A 14983-nucleotide genomic window follows, 5' to 3' on the forward strand; every position below is an offset into this window, starting at 1 on the left:
TCTCTCTCTTGATCTTAAACGTATCAGTCTTCGAGCAATTGCAATGAAGATACAAAGCAGGAAGGAATTTCGTAAGATAATTACTACCACCTTCCAGCAGAGCTTGTAACTGCTTAACCATCAGGACCTGCAAGTTAATTTTCACATAACTTGCCTTATTTTGGGAGTTATTACATCCCACTTGCAATGAGCAATCAGTCAATCAGAAGCTTATAAGCATTAGCTGCAAAACAAACAGCACACATCACAGGGTGCAGGTTTCCCCCCCAGCCAGACACAAACAGACCTGAACCTGTGAGTCAGGCACACTTGTTCCTGGAGGGAAAAGAAACATGGGTGACAGCAGGGTTTGAACATCAGATGCTTTGCAGGGAACTGGGGTCAAAGTTGCAGAGGTACGAGACATTGCAGCAAAGGGAAGCTTTCTGCGTCACACAGCCACATTTTGCAGGTGAATGGATGGTGAGCAGAGATGCTCCTTTCTGTACCCCAGCATGGCATCTCCTTGCTGCTGACACGCTGAGTTCACAGCCATCCTGGGACATTGGTCCCAGGGCACTCTGAGTACCCAGCTGAACCCACTGACCATAACCTCTACCACGTTCCTCCTGGCAAGGAACCCATGTCCCACCATGCAGCATTTGGGATTGTTTGGGGTTCTGACCAATACTAAACTCTCCCAGCTGAACTTCAGCAAAACAAAAATACAAGCAACTGCCAGGCCAACAAAAAGAAACAACCAATGGGTTGTTTCTAAGCCAGTAATTGCTGGGCTGCTCTGACCTACCAGAATCGCTGCAAGGAAAGCTCCTTCCAACCACCAGGTCCCTAATTTTACTGCCAGTCTGCCATTGCAGAGTTCAACCATCACCACAGCTCCTGGTTCACACACAGCAGACCAGCTCAATCTATTCTCATTGTCCACTCGGAGAACAGGACAAAGGGCCTTCCTCAGTGCTTTCTGGGTAGCAAACAAAGTATTTGCTTGGACACCAGACAGAAATTTGTTTTAAAACCACACGTACTCAGTCCCCAAGAAAACAGTGTTTGCATTCAAGGGGGAGCTGGAATGGAATCTAATCTGCTTGATCTCTGAGAGTTGGTCTGCTATCTGCCAGTGCCAAACATCCCAGCAGGAACACCCCAGGGAAAAGCAGCACTGTGCTGCATTTCCAGTGGGTGAGCATCCTCCTTGATTGCTCCTTCAGGGAGAAACACTGATAATGTACAGATAAGGACACAAGAGGCAGATGAGTCTGTTCATCTGCCCGTTAACTTCTGCTGCTGGCCCAGCTGCTTGACTCTGTGCTCAGGCTTTACCAGAGCATTCAGAAAGGCTTCAGCCTCTGAACTGCCTGACTGCAGCCTATGCTGCTCATGCCTGAAGTTCTGCAGGGCAAAGGGAGCAGCACTGCCTGCTCCCTCTCCCTTCTCTCCTCATGCTTGTGGTTTCACAGACACATGGCCACGCTCAGCTGTGCTCCTGTTAGGAATGCACACCTCGTCTGGGTTACTGCTGGTTTCTTCTTTGTTTTCAGTGTGCAACTGTAGAACACTGTCGTGCCCTATGCTACAAAAGCAACATAGAGACCCAACAATGTTGACACAAAGCTCTTGTTAAACCACTGCTTCTGCTGCTGGTCAAAGACCAAAGAATTAACGACACCACCACCCAAAACCATCCCGATTCCCCCCTCCCAAAACTCCACTGTGACCCAGGAGTAAAAATAACCTCATGAATGCAATCTTCAAACCGAAGGTCAGTAATGACTGCAGTCCAAATTACTTGTTGTCTGCGAAATTAAAGCTTAAGAGATTAAGATGCATGCAAGCCAACCATACTGCACAACTAGGTTAGAAATAGATTACACAGGTCCTAAACTTTCGAATAAACAGTGTTCTACCTGGTTATTTAAACTCTGCTCTTAGTTTCCTCTACTCGGCTCTTCACTGTTTGTAACACTTCCCTCTTTCCCTCTTTTCACACCCACTATAGATTACCATCACTCAACATCTGTTTGAAGGGCTGCGTTTTGTAGCACTGCATCTCTCGTAGCATTCTTTTACTTTTCCAAAACCTTTCTTTGCCAACAAAAAGCAGGTAAAACGCAGCAGCTAAGCTGTGTTTGGGACACATGACTTAGCTGCAGAAATGATAGAGAATATGCATTAGAGTCCCAGATAAGTACTCAGCACTAACAGTGCTATCTTTGCAGTTGCTTGCAGCAGTTTTGCTTGCATTTATTCACATTCCTGGAGTTTGCAATAGGAAACCTCAGCTCTGGGCTGGCACAAGACAGACACATGGTTAATCTCCCCAGTCTGTTGACACTACTCAAACCAAACCAATTTCCAGCACAACTCTGCCCATTCTGTCTGTGTCACAAAGAAAATAGGAGCACAATGGCACATTAAAGCCGATTTTCATCTACATCAACTGCTTTTTAGCATGAGAGCAGCTCTTCAGGAGACTTACAACACTCCTACAGCTATTTGGAAGCCCTAAAACAAGGCATGGCAGCAGACGGGATAAACAAGTTGGGTGGTTTTCAGGCACCCATCCTGCAAGCAGCTCAGCGTGTGGAAATGAGTTTGGCTGCAATCGCTTGCAGGACTGGGGCTCTAGCTACCAAGCTGATAGATTCCTTAACATTTCCAAATTAAAAGCATAAATAAAGAAACAAAGTGGAAGCTTTTCTAATCGCTGCTTTGCTTGAAGGCTTCTGGCAACCTGCTCCCATGCTCTTCCCAGACCGACTCCTGTGAATGCAGTTCATCCCATCCTCCTCTTTGCCCTTTGCACTGCATCAGCTCCCAGCAGCAGCACCCTCACACGTAAGTGCTGGCTGTCATTTCCACTGGCCCTAACATCCTCCTCTGGAGTGGGAAGCCTACCTGAAAGGCAGAGGAGAAACGGTCCCTTCAAGAGCTGCTGTGCTGGATGAGGGAGCCTTGCAATCAGCCTTTAAGGGACTTCAGAGAGACATGTCCTAGAAGGAGAGCACTCTGATGGATGTTCCAAGCCTCTCCAGGCATCTGATCTCCACTGGGAGAGTGAAAGATGTTCACATGGCAAAAATAGAGACGAAAGGAGTAATGCACTTGGAGCCAGAGTGCTCCAAACAAAGAAAATGCCATACGATGCTGTATGTCAGGAGAAAAACTACCTGTGCCCGTGCCAGCTCTAATTGGCACAAAAAATGACAAGTTCATCCTTTTGTCTTTAATCTCTCTGAACTTGGTTTTCCTATCTTTAAAACACTCCCTTCATCTCGCAGAGGTTTGGGGAAAATTCATTAATCGTTCATTAGCTGCTTAGATACAACAGCAATGACATCGGCAGAAGTTCAAGAGGAAATTAATAATTCTGCCTCTGGAACAGGGTTTGAATGGAGCCTGGTAAATAAGGCAGAAGGGCACACACTGAACAATGAACAGAAAACAAAATAATGAATAGCTGCTCATTAAGTGAGTAAAGTCCATTCGGTGCACAGAAGGAGGCAGGGACCCTATGGAGAAACCAGCATGTGCTCGTGTAATTAAAGACCGTAATAATGCATACACGGTGGGGGGGGGGGGGGGTGGCAAATTAAGGTTGTGCAAAGAACCTTAAAGCTGCTATTTTATAACTTTTCAGTGTTTGACTTTCAACCTTAATAATGCTCTTTTAATGCACTTTTTTCAGCACGTAGTGTCTTATAGAGGTTGTGGGTATCACGCTTTCCTCTCCAGTTCCAGCAGTGGGAAGTCTATGCTGATTTGTTCTGGGAAACACGCAGTTATCAGCCATTGAAGGCTTAGAAAAATAACATGAGTTGGTGTTCAAAGAAACGTGTGGTAATTTCTTGAGGCTGTTGGTATTTGTGCTTAAAGATGGTTCTGCAGCCCATGGGCACTACAGCAATCCCAAGCACCCACTCCTCTGAAATTCCTTATGCAAACTGGCACCAGGATCATCTTGAAACTGTCCCCCAGCTGCTGAGATCCTACGTGTAAGACATTTAATGACCACTAGTGGAACCAGGGAAGACAAAATTAGGGCAAACCGGTCCTGATCTCAGTTCTCCACTTGACAAAAAGACTCACATAGTGTGCTCAGGATGACCCGGGGCAGCCAGTCTTTCCCCGCTCTCCCAAAAGCTGTCATGCCTGGAAAGCTGAAGGCATTTACCAGAACGTTTTGGCTGTCTTGTATCCTCCAGAAACAAACACCTCCCACCCACAAATGAAGATGACTGACACTCTCTGTCCACCCCCAAACTCCATCGAGCCTTCTCCACTGAAAGCTGTCATTTGTAGCTAGTTTCTTAGCAGGCTTCAGGCTTGCAGTCAATAACGTGGAGAGTGAAAATCAGAAGAATTAGCTTCTCTGTCATCGTGCTAAACAGTTCATCTTCTTCATTTGTTCACAAAAAGCAACCTGAGGAGACAGTCCTACTGATTACAGGAGAAGATCTGTGGGAAACGCAGATCTGTGCTCTGGGAAAGCTTTGGTAATTAAAAACTAGCTTGAATCAATGAGCTTTTCATGGTAAGAGTTGCAGGAGATCCACTAACGTATTGAACAAGAGCTTGTAGCTTTCAGCTGCATGTTCCCATGCAAATCAGAGTTAGATGTCTGAAAAGTCACTCTGTGGATTCTTCCCCAAACCTCCCCATAATGAAGATGTTCATCTTCATCCTGAAAAAGCTCATGGTTAAATAAAATTGGATTATGAACCTTCTCAGGAAGGCCTAAACTTTCTGCTCGCTTTCTTACACTGACCAACTTACAAAGATCTCTTCTTTCAGACTGTTCTTTCACAGCTACCCCCTCGTTCTGCATTGATCCTGTCACCCTGCTTCATCTCTTTGCAAACAAGTCTGTATGGCACGATTTCAAAGAACATCTGACAAGATGATAAAAACACCGGGCATGTTGACAAGCACGAAGGTAAATGCAGATTCAGAGATTTAATTATGCAGAGTCAATCATGTCAGCAATTCAGACAGCAGTTCAGATCTCACAACTTAATTACTTTAATTTCAGATGAATAGATCGTGTTGTCGTTTTTAGTTTGACATGCTGGAAAACAGTCAGATGTTACACTAGGAATGGACAGCCCTACTGTTAGTGAGGGAGAATTTGTTGCGTCCTTGGGAATATTCACAATCTGACTGGAGAAGGCCCTGAGCAATATGGTCCAACCCTGAAATCAGCCCTGCTTTCAACCAGGAGGCTCTTGGTTGCACACCTCTAGAGGCCCCTTCCCACATTCTGAGAATCCAAGGATATAAATAATGAGGTAATCTAAAAGCCAAATCCTTCTCATCCAATTCCAAAGTCACGTCAGTCGTGAGCAATGCCCCTTGTACAAAGGCAGCATCTTTCCTGATGCTCCAGAAGTGCCATTGCTATTTTGGAGGACTCCTTCATGGCTCACCAACAGGCATTCTTACCAGCCAATGCACACACACTTCCATGCACCAGAACATCACAGCACACCCTCGCACAGCTACCCAGAGGATGTGCTCAGCAATGAACTCTTACTCCTTTGACCACCTACACATCTCAAGTAGCTTAAAACATCTGAGCTGATGTTTGCTGTTCTGCTTTTCATTTCAAAACACATAAGAGGAACAGAATAGGGCCCTGTTAAAAAGGACAAAAACAAGGAAGTTTGTGGCAGGGCTGTGAACCTGGCAACAGGATTTCACAATAAAGCCAAGGCATGCGACGAAGCAATTACTGTTAGGAATCATTAAGCGCTCTTACCTGTCCTGCAAACAGCCCACACACACCAATAATACAGAGAATGTTAAATACAGCAGAGCCTACGATGGTTCCAACGCCTACGTCTCCTTTTGTGATAAAAACACCTGAAAAACAAGTTCAAGGCAAGCAGCGTAAATTGGAAAGTACGGAGGTTTTCCTCTAAAATTGCTCCATTAACGAATCTAAAGGCATGCACCAGTTCTGCTGCTTTTACTCATATTTAATAGGGCAACTTGGCAGAGTAAAGGTACCAGGGTGATTGCAGGCAACAGATCTTTCTGTGGGATTCAGAAGGATTATCTAATGAAAACCAAGAATCTTAAACATTGCTAAATCACCAGCCTCCTAGTCTAGCTGTACACATCACTGAAGACAATAAGCTCCATGAGAGCATCTTGTAGGACACAGACCTGCAAGAAGCTGTCTCCTGTAAGACATCTCCTCACCATCCTCTGCTCTTCCACATATCCTCAGTCCTGCTGGCTCCACTAGGCAAGTGAGGAGATTGAGAGCTGTCTGGCCACATTGCAAGCTGCACAATGCCTCTCAGAACAGATTTTGGGGCTCTGTTACAAGCTCCTTTCAGAGCTCTTCTGTCAGATATGGTTAAATTTGGCCAATGAGGTTAATGGTGAAGAAGATGAACTGACAGACACGTGCATTGTGGCACTGCACAAAATTCTTTCCTTAGGAAGTCAGCCTAAAAATAACACTCCATTCCCTGCTAGCTGTCAGTCTGCTTAAATTCACCATTTGCTTTTCAGTTTCCAGCACTATTTTTCTGGCTGTTGGAGTTTAGATTATTTTTCTCTCTACTTTTCCCTTTTCTGAGACACACGTTACCCAGAAGTACTTTCCCCCACCCCCAAGAGCCATTCAGTATCTGGTGAATTACACCAGCAAGCCATTAGGGCCCCTCTAAGCTGTCTGAGGGAATCTGATTTATTTTATGCCCTGCTGATGTGCTACCCTTAACCACAATACAATCTCAGGTCTGTGGGCTTCCATTATGTGGCTTCAAGGTCAGGCTGGATGTGGCTCTGAGCAATGGTCTGGTGGGAAGTGTCCCTGCCTACAGCAAGAGGATTGGAACTAGATGATCTTAAAGGTCCTTTCCAACACAAACCACTGCAGACAGCACAGGAGGGTGGAGAGGAGAAGGCTGTGTGCATACGGCTCAGTGCTCTGTATCTTGGCTGTTCCATTTGCAAGGTAAGGCTAACAGGTAGTTATGATGAATTGCCTCCATTTCTGACCTTGCTTTGGATGGTAAGATTGAACCATTTCCAACGCAGCCCTACTGTGAGATAATTGTACTTTTTTAGTGCCCCTTTATCGAGTGAGGATTCCCAAAGTTAAACCTGTGCAGATCCATGAGGGAAGAGGCACAAATATTATAAGTGCTCAGCAATCTCATGTCAGCTCTGAATAAACAGCATGGCAAAAGAGGAGGTTTCAAAGAGCAGCATGTTAGTTACCTATGACAGATGTAAACAACTCCGGAGCAGAGCTTCCAGCCGCCATGAAAGTCGCCCCAGCCACATCTTCACTGAGATGCAAACGCTGCAGAACAAAAACACATCAGAGTTATTGATTACAACACCGATAGGTGTATGGAATTCAAATAGAAATGTTATAGTCTGCTGAGACTGGGGAGCTGCCAATATGTGTTTAAAGGTTAAACAAAGGGAAAGAAGTCATCATGGGCATATATATACATATGTACAAGGTGCAATACGTGGCTTATCTCGCTTAGTCTATCTGTTACAGGTAGGGCTTGAGCTGAGGCTTCATCCATCCCCTGACCTGCCCTGGATAGTTAATCTGTCTTCACCATCCTTTTACTTGGATCATCCTAACAAACACTCACCCCCTACAGCCCTCCTCTAGGAGCACGCAGGGACTGCTCTCATTTAAAACAGTGGTTTCTGGAAGGAAAACGGCCCTTCTCCTCTACAAAAAACTTTATTGGCATATGCTGCTTTCAAAGATTTATTTGGTTAATTGCTTCCTTTATGTTCTCTTCACACCCACTGTTCCATCTGTGCAAGTCACCGTTCAGCAAATGTGACAAAGCTGTTAAAACCACACGCCTTGCTGGCACCCTCCGCAGTTTAATCTGAGGAGCTAAAAAAAGCCACCCCCTGCCACGCAGTCATAAACTGCTGTGTTGTTACTACATGGAGCTGCCTTGCTCACATGCATGCAAGTCAGTGGCTGCCATTTCACAAGCATGGGGAAGGCAGCCGATAGTAGTGAGAAATTTCCCTAGCAGAACTAAAGGTTCAAAGCAGCACAAGCAACCTTGAAGGCTGGAAGTCTTTCTCTCCCCTCTGCCCTTCCTAACTGTGCAGTTACCCTGCAACCTTCTCATTATTAAAGGACATTTGCAGAAAGAAGAGACTGCTCCTAAAACATGCAGGAACCCCCACTTCCCAACTAAAACTTTATTAAAGATCCCATAAAAGATATTTCAAGCCTGCAAAAGAATTCAACTCTACCCACTCAATTTAGTTGTTTAATAAGGAATTCTACATATGTTTCAGGGGCAAGTGAAAAGGAGAAGATGTGCCCTAAATCAAAATTGCTTTTTAAGCAGGAGGCCAATGATTGCTGTACTGCTGTAAAAGCTCGTGGAACCTGATAAAACAGCTTTACAGAGAGTGATAATAGATAGCATCAAGATAATTACAGAATAAGTTTATAGGAACAGAAGTACATCCCCAAGGGCAAGGTTCTTCTGTAGGATTCTCTATGGGTATATAGAAACAGTCACACCCCAGAAGTCAGTCCACAAACAGATGGTAGGTTCTGAAAAGATCAGGAAACCAAGAAAACCAATTGAGTTGGTGAACTAGCAGGTTCCCTTGAGGATGTTTCATAGATAATCTTTTGCAATGCCTGTGATGAATTATCTATCACAACAAGTGCTCTGGAACCAGTTTTCATCTGTACACACATATCTGGGAGCATAAGTGCACCCAAACTCAACCACTTTCCAAACTAATAGAGCTAAGCCAGAAAAAGGGCATTTGTTTCAAAATTAGTGTATCTGATCTGTCAGCACATCCCTGTCTCCTTTCCTAGTAACAGCACTCTCCCTTCCTCTCAGTCTCATGCTGGCTGTGCTCAGATTTAGCCTTAAGAGAGCTCAGAATGTCCTGCCTCATGCTGTCATCCTTCAGCCACCTGAATATTTAGGCACTGCGATAGTGCAAGTTCCCGGGGACTCTTTTTTGATGAAGAAAAGCAGGCAGCACAGTAGGGTGCTGGGCTCCAAATATCAGGTTAGCTTAGAGTCACATTCCATCCAAGCTGTCAACACAGGTATTTCCCCCACCGTCTCCCACGCCTTGTCCCAGGGCTCAGCACAGCTGTGGTGGGTGACACTAGCAGGCTGAGCAGCAGGCAGACCTCCAGCTGACACAGAGACATCAGCCTGGCAGGACTGAACCATGCTGCCTACATGCAGCAAAGGCTTCCTTGCCTGAGATTGGGGAGGGCTTACAGTCACTTAGTGCACATGGTCTGTGTTCATCCTGTCTCTGTCTGAACTGATTCGGGCTAAAACATTGTCCTTATCTTCTAAAATCTGAGCAGCTCAGCCTTAGGAAAAGAATGGTAGAGCCTCATTCTGTTGCTGAAGATGTTTAGGAGCTTCTTTATGGCTGACCTAAAGCTCTGCGGTGTCCTGAATGTAAGTCAAGACATAACAGCTGTCCAAAACCTAACCAGTCAAAAGCAACACTGGATTGAGCAAGCCCAAAGCTTTCCAGCCATGGTAGGGAAGCAGGGGGGATGTGCAGCTCCCCAGTTCCACAGGTAGCAAGGGACAAAGTCTTGCTTGGAGGCCAATGATCCTCTCTTGCCCTGGATTTTTCACAGGTGCATCTAAAGCATTGATGGTACTGATCAATGCAGAGATCATTAAGGAAGTTAAGACTGGAGGCAGCCTGGGCTGTAGTGGTTATGCTCAGGTCAAATCTGTGATCTCAAGGAACACATATGTCTGGCAAGGAGTGGAGTCAGGACCTCCTACGATGGTGTGATGGCATTGGTGGACAAAAGAAGGGCAACCGATGTCATTTGCCTGGACATCTATAAGGCCTTTGACATTGTCCCACACCAAAACCGTATCTCTAAATTGGAGAAAGAGGGATTTGAAGACTGGGCTATTCAGTAGATAAAAAATTGGTTGGATGGGCCCTGGGCAGCCTGAGCTGGTGGGGGCAGCCAGCTCACAACAGGGGGTTGGAAGTATATGTTCTTTAAGGTCCCTTCCAACCTAAGCTATTCTATGATTGACGAGGGAGTATCTCCAAGTTCACGCACCAGGAGACATGCAGCCCATCTCCTGTGAGTGAGAACTGTGAACCTGAGCCAACTCACACAGGCAGTGCTGAGCAACTAAACAAAATAGCATGGGGAACGCTCTAAGACAACAGTGAATATACCACCATCACATGGTGGGGCTCTCAAGGAGAGCTGCTGCTAAAGCAGTACACATTTCTAATAATACAAATGTCTAATACTTACTTCACAGATCTTTTCCAATGAAGGGACAAAGAAATCATCGCAGACAATTGCCAAAGCATAAAACATATACATGGCCTGAAAAAGAAAAGAAGAGATTGTTGAGTCTGGAGACTGTCAAGCAAAGAAACCGAAGTTAGTACAGCACCCCAACTCATCTTAGGTTTGTCTCTGTATATACTTCAAACAGAAATTCTCTTGCAAGAAGACTTTCAGGGGCTCTCTGGGATTTAGCAGAAAGATCATGACATATTTATCCCAAAGTTCTATCAAGCTCTAGGAAATCGCCTGCACTTCATCATCATTATAAAGACTTCTTCTGAAAAACAAATCTCTGGATATTGCTGAGCTGCCCTTCGCTTTCTGCTCTGATGTACAGTGCAAAGCTTTTTTATAGCTGTGCTTTGGGAAAGCCTGGATTCTCAAGGAGCTCCTTTTGAAATGCTGGCGCTCTGAAACAGGGGGAAGGGATCTTATCTTCTGCACCTCATCTGGGACAAAAAAGCCAAGTTTTAAACCCAAGCTTCCGTGAAGCAGGGGAAGCAGGAGAGGGCAACTGCATCTTCTGAAGGCCTGCAAGAGAGGCCAGAGCTCACCCCCTGCAGCACTCCTTGGTCTGACTATACAGCCTATCTATTACATTTGGCATCACTGTCAGGAACCAGAAAATGATCTATCTGCATAAGCCGCTAAAAAGCTGCCACAGAGAGATGCCGTGATACCACCCCAGATCTCATTCCTAGCAGATTATGGTATCAGCAAGCATTTATCTATTGCTGTATGGATGTAAAAGCACAAACCTATGAGAGATCCTTCAATTCTGGGCATATAAACAGAGCGGTGAAGCCCGGGACATTAAGCCTGGAACAAAATGCACTGCAGATGCTGTACACTGTGTCTGGAACAAGGGCTATAAAAGGCTGCATGCAGTGAGGCAGGAGAGAGGAACACCTGAGCTCCTTTCTCCATTCCTGCTTGCTGCCAGGAGCTGCACCCAGTGCTCACATCCTTCCATCACAGCTCATGCTCCTGCATGTTTCCATGCACTGTGTCCTCAACACAGGGTCACCACTGTTTTCAGTGCACGTGGGTCTTGATTCTTCAGTTGTTTTCAAGATAGAGCTTCTCACCTGTAAAACTACCTCCAATAAGTGGAAGGAGCTGAGAGAAGTGGCCAACATTTGTAGGAAAACAGTCTCTTAATCCTATTGATTTGGACCTTTGGAATGTACACAGTGGCTATAAGATGTCCCATCTCTGCCTCATTTTGAACTGCCCACTCCATGCTCCCATACATGACTTCAGATGCCATGATGCAATCAGGCTGCTCAGCTGCTGACAGTGTTCTAACTGAGGCATGTATCAGCTCCACTGGAAATTCCCTGCAAGTCCCTGTTATAAATAAAGACTCTTTTCTACAGAGCCCATTAATTCCTGCTGTCTTTTCCCTTGCTTTCCACAGCAAAGAAAAAAAAACACCCCAGTGAAGACAAGAAGCAGTGTTCACTTCCCCATGGCTTTTGCTTCACCACCATTCCCATCTCATGATGATAACTCTGCTCACCTGGGGTTAACGAGGAAGTAAAAGGTGATCAGGTATCAGAGAACCAGAAAAATTACATTCAGACCACAGGCTTGCCCTTATCTATGAGGTTCTTGTGGCATGGATTGAACTGTTGTCTGTTCTCTATGCCTGTCTGTCTGCATGACACTGAAACAACGCGCCCAGCCCTCCAGCTCCAGTGCTTCAAGTTTATCACTGAAGCTCTGGTGCTAGAGGTATATCAGAGTATAATCTGCTGGGAGGGAACCTTGGGCATCACAGAACGACCAGAAGCAGCCTAGAGAGTGAAGTGGCCAAATCTCACTGAAATATAATGGATAGAAAGGTACCCAAATTTAGCCTAGATTTTTTAATCTGCTAATCACATTAATCCGCAGTGGGTCGTGCTGTCATTTTCCCTTCCCAAATGCATAGTAAAGCCTTTCAAGAACACTAATCTGTACAGCATCATCTTTATAAATTGAGCACGTTCTATTTGCCATAATCTACAGTCACAGAGCACGGGGCATCATATGGCTGCTGGGGATTCCTGCAATCTGTTACGGTTGTGGCAGCCAAGTTCTCCTGAAGTGCGACAGAAAACAGAGCAAAAAAAGAAAGAAAGAGAGAAAATAGCACACACTCAGATCAAGTCCTTTCATACACAGATACGAAAGCTACACTGATTTTCAGAATGCACCATCACAAGCCAGAATGGCAATGGAATTTCCTTTCCTCTATTCCTGCTCATACATCAGTACGCTCAGGTATAAGAGAAAGGGTAACATGTGGACAGAACTCAACAAGGAGTGGAAAAGTGAACATAAAAGAAACTGGACCGTGCCATCCCTCAGCCTTTTGAAGGTGAACACCAGTGCTGCTGTGCCTGCTGAAAGCTCGGAACCAAAGCCTGCTGGGTCAGGAGGATGACTGCGGGTTACTTCAGCATATTTTACAGCAGGCTGACAGAACAGATCATACTGACTTCCAGGCCTGAACGTTTATCTTTCATGATGTAATTGTTGTCACAATTCGGGTTCTGGCTGGGAGTCTTACTTAATTTATCTGGCTTGAGTTAAGTGCAGTACAAAGAGTTCAAATCCGTGGAGTATCAGCTTAGAAAACAACTTGGTTCCTGAGCTAAAACACTGGCAACTGCCCTTGGCAGGTGAACATATGAGGCCAATAACTGTTACTTCCTTGAAAGAGTCTTTTTTGTTTTGTTTGTTTTTACACAAACCAAACAAAGTGAGGCTTGGGCCAGCAGAAACACACCAAACATTACATTTTATGTCAAGTCAGACTGGTAAAGATAGAACACAGACATCACTCCAGGCTATTTCATGTGGTAAGAAGAACAAGTACCAGCAACAGGGCAGAGCAGCCTGTTCCATATGTCCAACATGGGCAAAAGCAGGCAGCGTGACTTTAAGACTTTGCAGCCAATTAGGTGGTTGAAACTTCCAAGTTCAGCTGTGGCTGTTAGTGCACCAAGCCTCACTTAGCTCCATCCAGTGAAACAGAAGACACAAAAGCCTTTAAATAGGCAATCTACTGAAAAGATGCCTTTTCCCCTTGATAGGACAAAAGGAAATGCTTTCAAACTGGAAGAGGATTAGGTGCAAGGAAGAAGTTTTTTACACTAACAATGAGGGGCTGCTTAGGACCTGTTCTTTTATCACTACATTTCCCGTGCCAACCTCCATCCTGGTGTCAGAACATGACAAAAACCTCATGTGCTCAGAACCTCAGGTTCTGAAAAGACAAGGGTGGATTTCCAGCCCAGAGCAGCATTAAGTCAAAGGAGGAGCTGAATGCATTTTCCTGATGCAGCACAGAACTGGCAGTAACAAGTGCAGGACCCACACCTACAACACTCAGATGCAAGCCTACCTTCCTACTCATGAGCTCCTTCTTATCAGTTAAAGATGCCACAACTGAGAGATACTCATCTCTACATTTTCATTTTGGGAAATCTGCTTTATATCATGCTACCCTTCATGAAATAACCAGGACAGCTGATAAAGACATGACCTATATGAAGAGCTATTCCGTGTTCCACATTTTCTAGCAGCTTGTCTGTAAGAAAAACAATAAAAATAGTGCTTGTACATAATTCTTGTTCATAAAAATAGTGCTTGTACATAATTCTTGTTCATATTTTTCCAATAATCTAATGATCAAGCTGAATTTCGGATCAATTTAGCTACAGATCTAGAGATCACTCTGAAATGGGGTATCAATCTTAATAAAAGATCTGTGTCTAACAGATAATGCTGTAAACAGACTGTGACTCTCTTCTCAGACCCTAAGTAGGCAGACCCTGGTTCCTTCTTAATCTAACACCTGAAATCAGTGATCTAGCAGGGATGTTACCGTTTGTGCTAACTCTCCCTCTTCTCAGAAATGACATGAAAATGATTAATAGCAGTAAAGCAATCAGTTGATGAGCTACAAAGAACTAAATTAGCTGTTATAACTCCAAACCTGCAATATATCTTCAGCGGCCCACTTTGCATTTTAACTGAAGTGCTTTCAGCTCAGGCATTTCTGCTGACTAAAACTATTGCTGAACTGTTCCTGCCCAGTTTCTCTTAAGCTTTTAAACTGTTTCAGGGGGTTACTGTCATCTTTGTGAAGATCATGTTAAGTAATTCACCACAGCCTCACTGTGGGATCTGATGGGGAGTGTAATTTCCATTTTCACTGTCATTAAGCAGTAGGAAGATGCTTTGGGAATCCCCTGAAAGGCTCTCACTTGCATCACCCCAAACATCCATGGTTTGATAGTGATAGGACGAAGGGGAATGGCTTTAAACTAAAATAAGGGAGGATTTAGGTTATTTAGAAAGAAATGCTTCACTCAGAGGTTGGTGAGGCCCTGGCAGTGCTGCCCAGAGAGCTGTGGGTGCCCCATCCCTGGAGGTGCCCAAGGTCAGGTTGGATGGGCCCTGGGCAGCCTGAGCTGGTGGGGGGCAGCCAGCCCATGGCCAGGGCTGGGGCTGGATAAGCTTTAAAATCCCTTCCAACCTGAGGCATTCCATGATTCTGTGACTCTATGAAATTCCCATTTCAGAGCATTTGCCCTCTGGTTCTTCAGTTTCCAATCAACAAGCTTTACCTTGATGTCTTTCAGAAATTAACATGAAAGC

At 44.9% G+C, this 14983-nt stretch overlaps 1 protein-coding gene across 1 annotated transcript in view; it reads right to left on the reverse strand.

Moving 5' to 3' along the window:
• SLC24A3 (solute carrier family 24 member 3) overlaps positions 1–14983 on the reverse strand; it is a 106317-nt gene that overhangs the window by 28076 nt on the left and 63258 nt on the right. The window contains exons 4-6 of the mRNA XM_032443440.2: positions 10292–10366; positions 7234–7318; positions 5756–5859 (exon numbers count right to left, since the gene is read on the reverse strand). Coding sequence (XP_032299331.2) covers positions 5756–5859; positions 7234–7318; positions 10292–10366 — 264 coding nt within the window. The remainder of the gene's footprint in view (positions 1–5755; positions 5860–7233; positions 7319–10291; positions 10367–14983) is intronic.

This window comes from Coturnix japonica, chromosome 3, assembly GCF_054131305.1.
Source record: "Coturnix japonica strain WE chromosome 3, WE-NBRP24, whole genome shotgun sequence".
Taxonomy (NCBI): Eukaryota; Metazoa; Chordata; class Aves; order Galliformes; family Phasianidae; genus Coturnix; species Coturnix japonica.